We start from the raw sequence: 18,662 nt of genomic DNA, 5'->3' as shown, positions 1-18,662 counted from the left end.
AGCGCGTTTAGAGAGCCCGACCCGAAGACAGCCCCGCCTCCGGGCTGAAACCCAAGGGGATTGAACCGACCTCTACCTTAACGATTTCACGTTTACACGTTGATGCCACTATTTTGTAAGAAGGAATATATGACCTGGTATACGTCCACTCTGTTAAGAGCAAGTAGGCTCTCCCAGCTGATGGTTTGTTGATTTCTTTTATGTTGTACAGATTTTCAAGGAAGTATGTTCTGGTAGACTCGTATTCTGGACACTCTAAAATCAAATGCTTGATAGTTTCTGGTTGATCACAGGTGGGACAGTTTGGGGACGCTCTACGATTTATTTTGTGCAAATAAGCCCCGCAAATGTAGTGGTTGGTGCGTATCCGAGTCATTGAAGGATAAAATTTTTTTCATCCGAATTTGGATGTTGCAAACCATGGGATGGAGCGCAATTCTGGGTGTAGCGATTTGTAAAAGTTTCCCGCTGTTCCGCTGTTGTACCAGTTGCGCCACTCCACTAGCCGTTTGTTTAAAGTACGTTTCGCATCTGTCTTTGGCAGTTTTATGTCCTGGTATTGTCCGGCTGTTGTCGCTCGTTTGGCTAACTGATCTACTTTGTCATTACCCTTTATGCCACAGTGTCCGCGACACCAACAGAAAGCTGTTTGTATGTGGCGATGCCGTAAGGTACAAACGATATTGACAATGCGTGTCACTAGATAGTCGCACTTTGAGTTGGGGTGGAAACGTTCTAATTGCTTGATGGAGCTCATGCTGTCTGATACAACAGCGAAGCGTGTGCCCTTAAGTGTCGCAATGTACTCCAGAGCGCAGACAAGAGCGTACATTTCGGCAGTGAAAATGGATGCCTGACTGGGAAGGGAAAACATTTTTTCCACCTTGGCTGAGGGGTCGTATATAGCGCAGCCTACTTGTCCTTCTAGTAATGATCCATCGGTGAATATTAATTGGGAGCCTGGTACCGCCGTAGTAATATCTGCCATGAAAAGTTCGTTCACTATTTGTGGGGGATACTCGGAGTAGTCCCTTAAATAAATAGTTGTTAGTGAAGTGGTGGCCCTGGGGTAGTCTAGTTTTAACGTAGGGGAAATGTTACTTTTGTGAACTGAGTGTATGTCTGGGGTCACAGCCAGGAAAGCGCTTACAATAGGGGGAGAATTATTCTTTAACCAGTGCTTCTCAGTCAGAAATGCCTCTGTTAGAGCTGCGATTTTTGCCAATAGAAAACTACCTGAGTGGTGTAGGTTGATTATTTTGTTCACAGCTAGCTTGGAGAGTCTCACGGGGAGGGGGGGCTCGCAAACTTCCGCTGATAGTGCAGTTATTGGGGTACTGGGTAAGGCGCCAATTATGCGTCGCAGACACTTGTTGCTAAATGTCACTAACTTTTTAAGTTCCGTCCTTGAGGCTTGTCCATAGAGTATAAGACCGAAATCAAGCAGAGACCTTATAATAGACTTGTAAAACATAAGACCAATGTGGGGGTCTACGCCCCACTTTCCCCCTGGGGTTCTCGATAGATCCTTTGGCTCCTCTTATCACTATAGACAGAAACTCCTTGCCAAAACGTGTTGTACTTCATTTAGAAAGGGTTCCCGTCTTACAGCAGTAACAATATTTTTGTTCTCCCTTAACGTCGTAATGCGCTGAGGTCCACTACCAAGCCACCTATTGGCACTTCCCGTTTCTCGGAATCGGGCCAAAGCCCGGGAGACCACGCTCTGAGGTCCGCCAACTGCCTCTGCGATATCCACTCAATGACTCCTTTTCACAATAACATAGCGAACTTCTGGTTCAAGATAACGTCTTTCCATGGTTCAAGAGAATACAACTGTATTACAATGGAGAAAAGACGAGAAAAAGTGTTTGTTTATAGAATGACTAATCTTCATGTTTACTATTCTTTAGTAAATCCTTATTAAAACATGAGGATTAACTTTTTTTCTATTTTGTTTTATCCATCTAACAAGAAAATATCGAGTAATTTAATTAAAATTAATAACATAAGAATAAATTACCTATTCATTTTTGAGCAGTTCGTATACGATATTTTATATGTATTATGGTTAAGTCAATGCAGATAGAAAATTATAATCATTACAAAATTCCTTACAGAAACGGAAAAGCGCATAGTAACATTTTGATTTATAATAAAAAGTAATTAACTGTAACAATTTTGTATGGTAGGCAACAATTGCTTGTTTTTGGTTGGATTAGTAAAGAAATTATTTTTAGTCCTTTTAGTTATATGAGCAAGGTTAAAATTATCAATGCAAAGGAGCAGATCAGCCAGGCTGAGTTATAAATATAAGTGTCAGTCATCTGCATACAGATGGAATAAAAGAGACGTAAAAGTAAAATAGGTACCAATAATGTAGATGAAAAATAAAAGAGCGCCTAATATGTATAATTGTGGATTAAAATATTTGGAGTTGAAAATGACTCTTTTTTTATCTATGATTTGATAGTTTTAATGATTTTTTAAATTAAATTTATTTATTAAAACTGGTCTTATTAGACCAACCATTAATTTTACAATAATATTATAGAATAAATAAATGTTTGCATTCTTATAAACTCATTGGTACAATAAGATTTACATTTCACTATTCACTATTCACTTTTAACGACACAAGTTCATATGGCTTTGTTCTTTTTAATCTTCCGACCATGTTTCGGTTATGTAAGAGTTTGGTCGCTTCCACATTCTCGTGCTGGCTGAGGCGAGCCTGGTTTGTGGCGGCAAATCTTTGTATTTCCGTCGTGACTTCAGTGATCTTAAGATCCCTATGTAAGTCCTTATTCCTTATGTACCAAGGTGCATTGACCATGTTACGTAAGATTTTATTTTGGAGTGTTTGTATGATTTTGATATTGCTGTGTTTGGTACAACCCCATAGTTGAATACCATATGTCCACATAGGCTTTATGACTTGTTTATATAATAATATTTTATTTTGTATAGCAAGATTGGAGCCACGTCCTATCAACCAGTATAGTTGTCTATACCTTAAACCTATTTCTGTCCTTTTTTTCTTCACGTGTTCTTTCCATCTCAGCTTGGCATCTAAGGTCATTCCCAGATATTTAGCTGTATTGCTGTATGGTATAGTAGTTCCATCGATTATGAGCGACGGAACATGGTCCACCTTTTTGTTTGTAAAGATTATATGAACTGATTTATGTTGATTTAGCTTGATTTTCCATTTTTTTGTCCATTCGTTTATCTTATTACATGCATTTTGGAGGATTTTGGTTGAGTGGGTGATAGTCGGTCCTAGTGATATCACCGCTGTGTCATCTGCAAACGTTGCAATTTTTACTCCATCTATTTTCGGAAAATCACTGGTGTATAACAAGTAAAGCAGTGGACCTAATATGCTACCTTGTGGCACTCCTGCATTTATTGTTTTTAATTTTGAATATTGATCTTCTTGTTTGACTCTAAACAGTCTGTCAGTTAGGTAGGAACTGATAATATCGACATACTGCTTTGGTAGCATACCTTTTAGTTTATTGATGAGTCCTTCGTGCCAGACCTTGTCAAAAGCTTGTGAGACATCAAGGAAGATAGCAGAACAAATTTGTTTTTCTTCGAGAGATTTTTCTATTACTTCCGTTACTCGGTGAATTTGGTCTATTGTTGAGTGTCTTGCTCGGAATCCAAATTGGTGGTCAGGAATGATTTTCTTTTTTTCAACGATGTGTTTTATTCGTTTTAATAATAACTTTTCGAAGAGTTTAGACACTGTTGGTAGTAGCGATATTGGTCTATATGATTTGACCTTGTTCGCCGGTTTTCCTGTTTTTTTTATCATAATGACTTCTGCGGATTTACAGATGCTGGGAACATATTTCAGTCTGAATGATTTGATAGTTTTAATGATAATACATTTCTTTTTCTTATACTTTTTGTGTATCGTTAAGTCTTATGTTTTTGTTTATTGATTATTGCACCTTCTGACTTAATAAGGATAAAACTGTACGTTTTACCATAAATACGGAACCATTCTCACAGTACACAGTAATTTAATTTGTAATAGTTTATTTACGAAACTGAAACGTATAAATTATGCAATGCAATAGAAAAATGTTTAACGGCTGATCAATAATTTAAGAGTAATAGCTGTGAAATTTCTCCATGCAGTCTAAGGGGTTATGAACGTGTAATCTGGTCGTTACTGATTTTCAACACTAAAAACTCATGATTCACAAAGTCATAACAGCTCAGAGACATGATTTGAAACATTTAAAACACTATACAATTTTAAAAAAACTAACAATTACAATGACCTAACGGTTATCAACTAGCCAATGGGAAGACCAATCGGTAACGTCAAAATAACAATACTAACTGGTTAGTTCTTTCCCTACTACAGGATAAAAGCGCTTAATAGGTACAATTAAATACAAGATAATTGAATATGTTAGCATTTTCTGAAGTTCTATTGTTCTGGAGTTTTGTTAAAATCTTGAAGGTGCCTTGAAGAGAACATTAAAATTGACAAAAAAAATTATACTGCGTCCTTAAAGAGGAACTAAAGGAAGAAATCATTTCCGCTATGAAAAGAAATTCTATTGTTGGCAATAATGGAAAGAGGACAATCCAGTCGGGGGCACTATGGTCCGACAAATGGTTCTTAATAATGCCACATCGAATACCAAGAAATACTAGAGTTGATTATAAGAAAAACCGGAGTATAGGAGAAAAACTCGCTTTAGAACAGGTTGTCCTTTTGCTTTATACATATTGACCCTTACGTTTTTTGAAGGAAGGCCCCTTTCATTTAAGAGATATTCTCTTGAGGCATCGCCAGCGCACGGTAGCACCAATGAGATGGAGCAGAAAAGTCCAACACAATATAAAAATTGTAATTCGTAGTAATAACACTAAGCCTTTCATGCCATCAAACTTAACTTCTTACAATCACATCATTTGTGACTTGACGATAAAGAATATTAAAATGAGCCAAGCTCCCTTGAACGACTAACAAGGAAAACTGTCATGCGACATCAAAGAACGCCACAGGACATCCTACACAGGATAAATATTTGTGAAAATGACAGTTGTGTGAGTGGGCAGTTTAATAATAACATATAATTGAACCCATAAAAGCTGCTTTTTTCCGTCTGCCAATTCTTCAAAGACGACTTCTGACATTCAAAAAGCGAACGCAGTTTTTGTAAAAAAGATTGTTCGTTAAAAACATAATTAAATTTGTAAGTGTCGAAAATTTCAGGAGGTATTTCTACTCACCATATGCAACAAAAACCTTTCTATAAACCCCTTTCCAAATCTCAACGATAAAGAAGGAATTTCAGGGTTTTTTCCAACTTAGGTCCACTAAATTGCTTAAAAATTTCAAAATTACTGACTGAATTACTAATTAATTACGGACTAATTTATGAAAATATTCTGCACGAACAATTCGGAAAAAAGTTGAAATTTGGAATTTTTTGAAAATGTTGGGTTGGTAACTGTTTATAACTACAACTGGAGCTTTGCAAATTTCCTCAAACAATTTCCATTCAATTAGCTTTCAGCGGTATACCCACCTTTTTGGATTGCACTACTGGAAGGCCCAAAAATGTTGCATTTTGTTGAAGAAAACTGGTGTCGATGAAGGGGGGTGCACGCTCAATTTTTCCAGAAAATCCGTCTAGATCTTGGGTTTCGTGTCAGTTCTTAATTGTTCAATTCAATCAGTTTGCTTTATGTTAACCTCCAGGAGATTGTGGTTAGTAACAGTTACCAATCCAACATTTTTAGAAAATTCTAAACTTCAATATTTTTGTTTTTTCTGAATTTTTCGTCAATTCTGCAGTGTATATAGGTGTTCTTACAGCAAATTGTACGTTCTTTCAGATGGCACAAACCAGATTTTTTTACAGTCAGTAATTCTGAAGTTTATCCACCGAAAAAACTACTGTAGCTTTGCCTTCAATACGCTCCTACATCCATAGTTAAGAGTATATATTTCGCGTCAACTAGCCCCTGAAAAATCCCAGAGAAGAAAATTTTATAGTTGTAGAATTTTGAACCAGAAAAGTTTGGATAGATACGAACATGCTTACCATCAATTGCTGAATACAATTCAGGCATGGATGGACAAATTCAGGCCAAATACTAAATATTAATAAAAATATTAATAAATATTCGTCGACAGAATCGGGCATCTGAAATTCGGCCGTCACCGGCAGACCAAAAGTCGGCTCTGGTATAAACCTTCCCTAACGGTCCAGTGTACAATTTTTTTGTTTATAAACCACGGCACCCCGGGGCTGATTTGATTTCTGTAGTCATGAACTTCCTTTAAAAAATATATATTATAAAATAAAGCAATTCGGGCTTACAAAATATTTCAGTACAACTCGGGCAAACAGAACGTCCAGTAAAACCAGTCAACATATTTTTACTTCATTAAAAATTATTAAACCACCATTATTAAACCCAGACCGAGTCAAATTCTAAGAGGAATTTTTCAACTTTGGAAGAACTTAACTTGACCTGTATCTCCGAAAACGTATCAAATTCAACTTAATTTAAAGATATTTAGAAAAATCAATTGAATTTTTTTACACTGAATTAAATTAATTTTCTACTTTTTTGTGCCAATTCGTAAGGAAATATTTTCTGAACGTAAATTACAAATCTTACAGCTTCCAAACACCGGAGCGGCCGAACATTTCCAGTCCAAGCGTAAGTTTACCGCAGTTTATCAGGCCTCGTTTTGGGTATCCGCCCTGTTCACCTTCTACGATCGGTTGACACCCAATCGATTGGCCAGTTTTTCTTAGGAAAAGGCCAATATGTGAAGAGCTATAAAAGACCGCAGCCAAAAAGATTTTGCTAAAAAATGGCTCGACGTTGCAAAAGAGGTCAACGTCCCTTTCAACTTTTAATTTTGTTTTCCATACGCTGGACAAAATATACTGCCAAACTGCTTCTTTTTATCTAACTTTTACTTTAATTATAGAACAGAAGCAAAATTTTAAAAATTTAAACAATCTTACAATAAATTGTGAAATTTCCTCTTGTGGTCTGCATGGAGATACACCTGTAGTTTGATAGTCAACTATCATCTTGGTTTTCCTGTGAGCAAAACTCAGCAAGGAGTTTTGGCAGACCAAAGTGATAGGTAACTATCAAACTATAAATCTTATATCAGTTAAATATTGGTTATTGAAAATATCCCAGGTTTTCTTTTTGGAATCCAACGTCGAAGAAAAAAAGGTAAAAATATTTATTTTAGAAAGAAACAAAATTGATATTCGTTTTTCACACACCAAAACAACGCTGAATAATAATTTCTGGAAATATAAAAGCAACATTTTTGACTTTCAAATGCTTCCAAACTTTTCCATGAATCACAAAAATAATGATAACTTTGAAGCCATTACCCGAATCTACAGAACCCTTTACAAAGGTTTAAAAGCTAGTAACCGTAAAGACACCAACTTGGTCTCCGTATATAAATTAAAAGCGAAGTTTAGAAAAACAAATTGATGAATTTTTGTTCTTGAAATCCCTATTTGTCTCATTTATAATAACGTGCATGTATTTGATAAAGGTTGACAGTAAAAATTTCGGTTTTTCAATACTTGAAATTTGGTCGAGATTTTATGAAATCCCGAGAAGTTAGTTTTTGGAAAGCATGTTAAAGAAAATTAAGAAAGAAAATCATTTGATATTCAAAATTCCCGCTATATTTTCTTTCCACTCCCAAATGTTTACGATATTTTTTTTTTTTTTTGAAAATTACAAAACTAGCACCAAAATTAAAACGACTCAACCAATCCACAAGAAACTTTACGGGGGTTTAGGAAATGTATGATTCTACACGACGTAATGGACCATTTGGCTCATGTAAATAAATTAGAATCTGAGCTTTTAAAAAATATTCAAAGAATTGGTGTTAATTTTATACATATTTTATTATAGTGGCATACAAAATAAAAGTTTGAAAATATACCCTAGAATATGTAAACGCTTTTAAACGGCTGAAATAACGTTGAATTTGGAAAAAATTCAAAGTTGTTATGAACTTTTATGGGGAGCACCGAACATAGGAAAAAAAGTGCCCCCTGCTATTCCAGCCCGAAGTTTTGTTTGTTATAAAAATTGTGAAATTATTCAACAGCTATAAAGGGTGCAGAAAACGAATTCGAACCGTTTTGTAAAAGTAAAACAAAATACGTTTCAACCTTTTTTCCCTACTTTACAGGGAACATATTGTCATTTGTGTACTAATATCTATTCTGATTTATTACGATCCTACATATTATTACGGATTGTAAATTTAGAAAATCTATTAATATAACATTACCTGGAAATACATGTACAACAATGACAGAAAGCTACATTTAAAAAACTAACTTTCAATAGTTTTGGTTCCACAACCATGTCTTCTCTTGTCATTAAATTTCATAACTGTGTGCCAAGAGAGCTGTTCATCCTGATGATTAATTTCCATTAATTAATCTTTAAGTAAGGTATTGGTTGAAATAAAAACGTCAGTGTCACGAGCGGGATTCGAACCCACGCCGCTTCACTATCACTTGAGATAGCTAAAGCGGTAGAGTAGCGGCGTATCTAGCAGAAGATCGTGGGTTCGAATCCCGCTCGTGACACTGACGTTTTTTCTCAACAAAAAACATTAATTAATGGAAAGATATTAATTGGTGAAGCTGACTAGTGAATATGTTTGCAATAATATACCAACAAAAATATATATTGCAAATATTTTTTAACATCCGATTCTAACAAGAAATCATCTTAACACATTTATACAATAATTTGTAGTTTGAAATAGCATTACATAGTAATTAATAATTACTAAAGTCGTCATAAATTCACTAGTTTTCGTGGTCCGCTTGACCAATTAATATCTTTCAATTAATTAAGGTTTTTAGTTGAGATAAAAAAGTCAGTGTCACGAGCGGGATTCGAACCCACGACCTTCGGCTAGATACGCCGCTACTCTACCACTTGAGTTATCGGGACCTCGATCCACTCGGACGCTAACTTTCCATCTCAACCCGACCTTTTGAATCTTCTCTCCTTTTTGCCATTTTGCAAATGTCGTGTAATCTGTTTGATTCTCGGCGACAAATAAAAAATGAATTCTGAAAAGAATTTATTTCGTCAATCGGACATCGAAACATAATCGATCTAATGATTAATTTTCTATTTTCTTTTTTTATTTTAATTTAATTTTCTGTGTAAAATGTATTTGAATGACGACTGGACAATATCTTGAGTTTGACATTTAATCTTTCAAAATTTCTTGCAGTTCTTTAAAATTGTTGGATAATTTTTTGTTTCAAGAAGCATTATAATTTTATCTTAATCTGTTTTTCAGTTCACTATTATATTAGAATTTACTCTGTATTAAAATTTAACTTATCATTATTATAATTTTTATATAATAATGATATATATATAATTATAAGTCACAAGAATGTACAACCATATGCTAATATTATGACAAGTCAACCAACAAATTAACTATAATTTATTATGTAAAAATATTCCTTGAAATAAATAATTTCTATCATAAGTTTCTCTCAACAAGCAAAAGCTGTTAAGTTTAAGAAAAACACAGCAATATTTTTAAGCAAGGTGAATGTGGCGACAGCTAGCTGGCGCCGGCAGTCTGCCAGCCCACTTAGGACGATGGAAAACAACCGTCGCAGTTTGTAGTCATCAGCGGAAAAACAAACAACACAAAAAACACGAGGAGAAAATTAAATCACTTCTGAGACATAAAATATTTCTAATGTGCTGTAACTTTACAAATCGCAATTCTGCATTAGTTATTGAATCATCCAAAACACAATTTTCACATTTACGTCAGTAACATGGAAAATAAACTTGTACAACACTAGTGTTTTAAATATTTTTTCTTTTCCTTTTTGGTAGTTGACTTTTTATATTTTTTGGGTTTCTTTTCAGAAACTAGATAACCATCAAACTCATTTTCTTTTTATTTAAATCAATTTCGGATGCATCAGCCTCCCCTCATCAGTCTACATAATTATAACACGATGTGAACATTTTATATAACATTAATTTTATTAAAAACTTACAAATTATTATAATGAGAAAAAAACGAGATACGTACCTCGTTTTCTTTCTGGGAACGCATAACCTCTTCTGCAGTCTTTATCTATTTATACTATTATCTCTCACTGTTATACTTATTGTACTGCCATTGAAGTACTGTTAATATACATGTTCTTTTTTACAGCAATTTTTTTACATTTTTTTATTTACATATTTTTACATTTATTGTTATCTAAAACTCTTTCATTATTTGTTATTTCTTATATATATATATATATATATATATATATATATATATAATCATATTCAAGAAATTCGTAAGATAACATTGATTTAATTTACATTTTTTCCACTTTTGCACATAGTTCAAATATTTCTATATTGTATACAAATTTTACTTTTGTCTTCTTGTAAATTTATAATATCACCTTCCATATTTATGTAAATATTTTCCAACTCTACTATCTTTTTTTTTCTTTTTCTAGGATTTTAACATCATAATTGATATTATGTCCAGTTTTTTATTTTTTGACTCAACCCAATTTTTTTGCTTTTCCTTTTTTTTATATCTATTTTGTGTTGGTTCTTTTGCAGGAGCATTGTAACGATCCCAAATCGATATCAATAAAAAGAAAATGAATTTGATGGTTGTCTAGTTCCTGAAAAGAAACTCAAGGACCAGTTTTTTTATTTTAAAAGCCTTTTACATCAATTATTTTTTAATAACATGATCAGCTCTCTTTGGTGATGATACGGCATTCATGAGTATGTTTTATTGGGTAGATGTCATTAGTATGGGGTTATAATTGTCTGTAGAAAAGTGGTTTTAATGTTTTTACCATATGTACGCATTATGTGTTCCTCAAGGAAGCATTCTTGGCCTATTTCTTTTTTCATTATACACTGCAAATAATCTTACGAATATTAACATTTCAACATATACAATCGCTGATGATACACAGATACTTACACGCAATTTAGATTCCTCCGTAAACACTCAACACAAATAAAAACACCTGAATGACTTGAAAGTACGATTTACAATGATGAAAATAAATCTGCCTAAAAGCGTTCGGATAAATGTTACCTTGTAATTTCTGCCCCCCCCCCGGAGAGAATAAATGGAACCCCATTGCCTACTAAAGTACTTCCGACCTTGTGCCTTTTGTCCACTTTTCATGGATAAACGACTGATTTGGAATCCTTACACAAGACCGGAAAAACAAGAAACGAACTGACGTTATGAATTATTAAAAAGACTACTTCACTCACGATCAACGTTTTCAATCTATTCACTCAAAAAATTTTCCGTCAAACCATAAATGTTTCCCGAGACCTTCTCAGTGAAAAGTAATAACGAGGTTTCAGTGTGAAGAAGTGTTTACAATGAGTAACTTGTCCTATAAGCATCTAAAACGACAAATCAGCATATATAGAAAAGGTTTACTAAATATAATATTTATGATTGTAATTAACAAATAAAATTCGGAGAATAATAAATATGTAAGAAATGAGTTTGTAATAATATCTCCCAAATTCTAAAAATACTACTCTAGTGTGACGCTTTTATTTTTAAACATACAAAAGAGATTGAATTAATATATTTGCACACAATGAAAAACAATACCATCTAAGTTCTTAATTGCGCTGTTGAAAAGAATTTGTTGAATAATCAGGGTTTGCATAAAGTTTTTCACTTTTGGAAAGCATTTTTAGCTATGCTGTATTTCGGTTAGCTTGCTCAGTGTTTAAGCTTCTTACCTCAGAAATCTCCGTCTTACTGCTCTAATCCCCGCCAGTTGCCCGGGCGTGAGTGCTCTTTATAAACCTACATCTATTCGCATCTCAAATCTCAGATATGCCGATGAAAAAAAATATATATATATTATCCCAACTCGATTTCAATCCGTCAAAACCAAATGATTTATTTTTGAAACCGCTACGTGTCGGTGTATTTTTACCTTATAAACAAATATGGATAAGCGATTCGGAGGAACAGGGTGTACCCTGTATTTGTCATGAAATTATATTAAGAAAACATTGCCACTTGTTAACAGTAATATGAGACTATTTCAATAAATGTAAACATTTTGTAGAAATAACTCTTCAATAAAACAAAACTATTCCTTAAACACGGTTAGGGGGGGGCGTCGGTGGCCGGACGGTTTAGGCGTTGACACGGCGTCATCACTGTAAGGTAAAGGTCCCGGGTTCGAATCCAGCGGCCCTGCATTCGAACCCGACATACTTACAAATGGGCTGTTGTTCAAAAAACACCGGCACCCCGAGGGTTGATATAACCAGTCGATCGCGAGTGCTTTTTGAGTAGATCTCGAGAAGAAAAAAATTTTTAATAAGTAGGTAGGTAACTAAACTACAAAAATGTATTACGTAATAAAATAACACTGGCAAACAAAAGGTGGCTTTATCAAAGGAACGCGCGGCACTTGTCAAAGAAAAGCCGCGTTGTTTCTAGACTAGTAGACAGTACAACGAAAAATGGCTGACTGATTTGGCATTTTTGACTGACATCACAATGCACTTAAACACCGTTAACTTGGAGCTTCAAGGTAAAGGAAAAACTATTATTGAGATGATTAGCGCAGTAAACGCATTCAAAAGTAAATTGCAACTTATGATAGATCAACTGAAAAGAAAGGATCTGAAACATTTTCCGTCTTTGAAAGCAAGGATTCCTCAGTTGAATTATGATACGTATGAGGCTGAATTATCAAATATTTTGGGACAATTCGAAATGCATTTTTATGATTGCAGTAAATTGGAAAATATAGCATCATTTATGAGTTATCCTTTTTCATGTAAAAACATTGAGGAATTAGCTACTGAAATAGCAAGTCAGTTTAATATGAACTCATGTTCTGTTGAAAATGAGTTGGTGCAGATTATATCAGATATACATCTCAAAGCTACAGCATCTGATACAAATTTCTGGTGTTTTATATCTGAAGATAAATATCCGAATGTAAGGCAAATCGCCCTTCAACTGACGGCATTTTTTGGGTCAACTTACTTGTGCGAGTCTGCATTTTCAGAAATGAAGATAATTAAGTCAAAATATCGCAATCGACTAACTGACGATCATATGTCATCATGCTTGCGATTAGCACTCAGTGGTTACGTACCATCTTATGAAAAGTATGCTGAGGACATGCAGTGCCACGCTTCAACATCCAAAGCCACTCCTTAGTTAAGTTTAACACCATATGTAACTCTTTTGTTTTGTAACAACCAATAAACTCGCAATTTTGAATAACTATGAGTTTTTTCATTGATATTGTAGAGAAGAACCTAACTAAACCTAACCCAAACCTTGACTAAAATAATGTACCTATATTGTGCAGAAAGCTAATATCTATATATGCTACGGTACACCCTACCTAGGTAGGTAGGGTGTATCGTGTATGTACGACAACCCTGCATCACACACACTTGCAGCCTCTCAGAGTCGATCGTAAGTAGTCTAAAAATATTGAGGTAGATCGCCAGCAGTTCAAGTTTGAGCACCCCTGACCTATGCTGTTGTGAACCCTGGAAAAAAAAGGTTAGGCAACCAGCACAACTTTACGACATTGCGGAACTGTTGGTCCTCGACGCCTTAAGAGATGGATAGTTTCTCCCAGTTTTTGTTCTTTTTTCTGTTTCATTCTTGTTGTGGTTTGCTGATTTTTTTTAACTTACAGTAAAAAAAATGCTTCACGTCCTCTTCAAAATATTTCTATTAGTTGGATATAGAAAAATGTGAAAGTGTGAGGAAGACCAAAAGATGAAAATTAAATCTCTTTTTATTTATTCCAGTCGTTGACATAGTTCCATCCATATGGCCCATCAGCTCCGTTACATCGGCAATAATGACAATTATTATTGTTATCGCTTTTCTAGCGGAATCGGATCCCTATGGGGCTGTAGCTATCGCATATACGCTGAAGTTTGAAAAGCTGCGTTTGGTGCTATAAAAGCGCTCATTTGAATTCATACCAATTCGCTCAATAAGATCGCGATCTTGTGCATGTATTGGGAAAAGAAAATTGTGCTACCGCTTTCCTCTTCAAGATATTGCAGAATAAGCCCTGTGAGACCAGTTTCACCGAGAAAACCAACTTTTTTTTAAAGAGAAAGAATTCTAAAGATTTTCTTTAAATGGTAACTTGTAAAATAAGTCCGTAACGTTTTTAAATAATTGAATTTTTATTCCTCTTGTATTTTGAAATAAAGTTTATTAAGAAATTGTTTATACAATCTGAAATTGAATTAGTTATTGTGTATTTACTTGTCAGTTTGGTTCGAGATCGCGTATGCTATAAGAATAAAATTGACCTGAATAACATGTGAGGAGAAATCACCCAGTGGCCGGCTATAGAATAAAATAAATAATGAACAATTTTCAGTTTTCTTCATCACTAGGGCATCACGTGGCCATCGACTGGATAAGATTATCTGGGATAGTAGTGGAACTAAACTGCCGGGTGTGAAAATGGATTGATGGAATTTTTTCTAATAGATTTTCGCTACTTCTGAACAAAGAAAATATTAAGGTTTCGATATAGGGTGAGGTTGGATATATAATCAGGAGGGTTTTCAATTTTTTTTAGGACTTTTGATTCAAATCTTTGAATACGTTGGGAGTCAATGCTTGGTTGATCACCAGACTTCGATAACAACTCCATATGTTTGAGAACCAAGGTATATATTAATTTATTACAATTAATTAAGGTTTTTAGTTGAGATAAAAAAGTCAATGGCACGAGCGGGATTCGAACCCTCGATCTTCGGCTTGATGCGTTTTTATCTCAACTAAAAACCTTAATTAATTGTAATATATCGGTCAAGCGGACCACGAAATTAGTGAATTTAATAAGTGTATATTAATCTTGTAATTAAGTGGAAGTAAGTATCGTATGTTGAGTAGATTGTAACGCCTGTTTAGTTCGTTTCGTTTCAATTTTTTGTGCAGATTCCAAGTAAGTCGTTTTTCCAGGTGAAGTCCCAAGTAATGTACGTGTTCGACGGTCGTAATGAAATCCCTTTAACGTAAACAGGTGGAAGTGTTATACTCCTGTGCATTTCAATTCTCCACTTTTCTAGGTGTGTTTGTTTCTATGTCAGCAGTGTACATCGTGTGAAACAGAGCTACAAGAATATAATCGATATTTAATGAGGGTTTTTATTACATATTCAAACAGATATGATCGAACAGCTTTATAATGCGATCGTTTTGGGATCAGGGGTATTTATTTTATTTTATTTTATTTTTTATTTTTTTTTAATTTTTATTTTTTTTTAGGAGGGTTCGCAACAGCAGAGGTCATATAAATCCTCAGGGTGCCGGTGTTTTGGAAAAAAAGACCATTTGTAAGTATGTCGGGTTCGAATGCAGGGCCGCAGGATTCGAACCCGGGACCTTTACCTTACAGTGATGAGCGCCGTGTCAACGCCTAAACCGTTGCGGTCACCGAAGCCCCATCAGGGGTATTGTTCAAGTCATTGAGTTTTGCACCACTTTTAAGTTCCGACATTTATTATGACTTTTCCAAATCTGTACATTTACAATACATAATTTATAATAATTATAAATTATGTATTGTAAATGTACAGATTTGGAAAAGTCATAATAAATGTCGGAGCTTAACAGTGGTGCAAAACTCAATTATTGAACTTAAAATAGTTTACATTATACATTTTTCTTCATTTCTAAGATGCTCAGTCAAAAATTAAATTTGTACATGTTCCATTGTCAAAATTTTTGTTATAAAAGCTCATTTTTTTATTACCAAAAAGGAAAAACTGTAGCTCAAACTAATAGGAAAATTAGTGATGTGTATAGTGGTGATGTTTTAAAAAACAGCAATATCGGAAGTAGTTTGCTCAGTTCAGAAAGAGAAATTTTGATTTGGAAGACGTAAAGTGCTCTGGTCGTACTTCAACGTTGAAGATGAACAAATTCAAGATTTTGTCGTAACTAGCCCTCACTCAACGGTACGAGACATTAATGAGACATTTAACTTATCACATACAAGCGTTTCAACGAATCTGAAAGAAGCTGGATCTTTGAGGGCGTGGGTTCGAATCCCACTTCTGACACCAAAATTTTCATTGGTATGATAACCTACGTCATGATTATGGGGTGGAGACTGGGGTAGAAGTAGACTTACACGGACAGAGGAAAAATGAACTTCTGTATTAAAAAATTAATAGCTACAGGAGTGGATGCCGCCACAGACTCCTCAAATATTACAATCAGTCCTATTATATACCCTGGTGGGAGGTCTAGGAGGGATTTAACAATGGTGGGAGTGAAAGGTGTTGGTAAAGTCTTATCTTGGAAAGTCGGTACAAGGGGGAAAGTTTTTAAAATAAAATATTTAGGAATAATTGGAATAAGGGATATTACATGTTCGTTGGAGTGTTGGTATACTGGTACCAATACCATATATTGGTTCAGCACATGTTGACTGAAATGGATAAATTTTATCACATCGTCATATGCAATTCTTTCCTAAAACGAAATGGTTAACAACCCGTTTTCGTTTAAAAGCGTATTTTTTACATTTTTAGAAAAGAAAATCATGGTCAAAACGCCGCGACACACCGTTCTTCACAACTCCAAATGTCGATTATATCCCTAGAAGGCAATGTTGCATTTGGTGAGCTAGGAAAGTGTTGCTTTATTATGATTTCTTCCTGCGAACCAAACCGTTAATTCAACTTATACAATTGGACGGATTAAAGTCATTAATTGACAAAAAACGACCGATATTGGCTTATATCGAGGAGATTGTTTTCTACCAGGATAAGGATCTCATCCCCACGTTTCTTTGCAGACGAGTCAAAAATTGTTGGAGCTTTGTTAGGATGTGCTACCCCACCCGCCGTATTCTCTTGACATTCCCCCCTTCAGATTTTCACTTATTCCGGGCTCTGCAAAATTATTAATGGGAAAAACTTAGTTCGCTTGAGATCTATAGAAAACCATCGAAGAGTTCATCATTCAAAACCCTAAGTTCTGGGATGACGGAATTACAAAATACATGAAAAATTATATATATTATTTAATGTTGATTAACTGTATTGACAAGAACTTGAAATTTTATCATCAAAAAACGTCATGAGCTTATGTAATAACCCGATAAAATGAGCAGTAGAGATATTTTATTAATGATATTGTTTGTATGTGAGTAATACCCTGGAAGATTTTATTGTAGGAAGGTCAAACATCCTTGATTTTTCAGTTTCCATTTTCGTTCATCCCTTGCATAAAGTCAAGCTGGATTGTTAGTTAACAATCGATTTTCTTGCAGACGATCCAGTTCGTCAAGCAATATCATTTTAATAGACCCATAATCTATGTTATACGACCAATGATTTATTTTAGATCGTTTGTGTTTATTCAACAGAGGTCATTATATTTTTTTTTAGAAACTGGTCCATATCTTCTTTCTATAATTCACATGAATTTTGACACAGCTTCTATTTCAGAAAACATCAGATTATTACATCAATAAGCCTTTATTAATCTAGGCGATCTTTCTTATTCATCAATCTATACTATTATTATTAAATCCATTATAGTTCGCGGTCCGATTGACCAATTAACATTTTTTCAATTATTGAATATTTATGAAAGGTATTGGTTGAGATAAAAAAGTCAGCGTCACGAGCGGGATTCGAACCCACGACCTTCGGCTAAATACGCCGCTATTCTACCACTTGAGCTATCGTGACTTTATCTCAACAAATACCTTTCATAAATATTAATTAATTGAAAAATGTTAATTGGTCGATCGGACCACAAGCTGTAATGGATTTAATAATTAAACTGAAGTATATCTTCACGAAAGCTCTCCGTGGCCATTTCATTTGTCGCCGAGAATCGAATGGGTTACACGATATTTGAAAAATGGCAAAAAGGAGGAAAAATTCGAGAGATGAGGTTGAGATGGGAAGTTAGCATCCGAGCGGATCGAAGTCATGTTAGCTCAAGTGGTACAGCAGCGGCGTATGTAGCCTCAGGTCGTGGGTTCGAATCCCGCGCGTGACGCTGACTTTTTTATCTCAACCAATACCTTTCATAAATATTCAATAATTGAAAAAACTATTATTATTTTTTTTTAAATACTTTATGATTGCGATTGTTTCTTTCTATAATAATGATCTGATTGATGTAGAGAAAAAATAAAGTTATATAAACATGATTTTATTATGAACTAAGTGGCCATAATATTTTTTAATTGTTCATCAACATTAATAATACTTATTAAATCCATCCAAATTACTTGTTTCAGTTAATTAACATTAAGCCGAAGGTCGTTGGTTCGAATCCCACTCGTGACACTAACTTTTTCATTTCAACCAAAACCTTATATAAAAGTGTTAATTAATTGCAATTAATAATACTAATTTCATCATCCAATTTGTTTTATTTTGTTAAAATAAATATGACAGCTCTTAAATACCGTAGATAATTAGTCGGAGAATTTAATTATTGATATATGTACATAATATAATAACGTTGTAGTAAGTTGATTATATGTAAATAGATTAGCAATTAATTATCTATTAATTTGTTTTGTGTT

The 18,662-nt window shown here is 34.3% G+C and overlaps 1 protein-coding gene across 1 annotated transcript; it reads right to left on the bottom strand.

The window, feature by feature from the left end:
• Positions 1-394: 394 nt before the first annotated feature.
• LOC112127474 lies at positions 395-1,474 on the bottom strand. Its single transcript, XM_024228531.1, has one exon. The coding sequence runs from the start codon at positions 1,472-1,474 to the stop codon at positions 395-397; it is 1,080 nt and encodes a 359-aa protein (XP_024084299.1).
• Between the last annotated feature and the right edge of the window lie 17,188 nt (positions 1,475-18,662).

This window comes from Cimex lectularius, unplaced genomic scaffold (genome assembly GCF_000648675.2).
Source record: "Cimex lectularius strain Harlan isolate CLEC.00 unplaced genomic scaffold, Clec_2.1 scaffold260, whole genome shotgun sequence".
NCBI lineage: Eukaryota > Metazoa > Arthropoda > Insecta > Hemiptera > Cimicidae > Cimex > Cimex lectularius.
The sequence above is the reverse complement of the archived record's forward strand: the minus strand, read 5'-3'. Positions and strand labels throughout refer to the sequence as shown.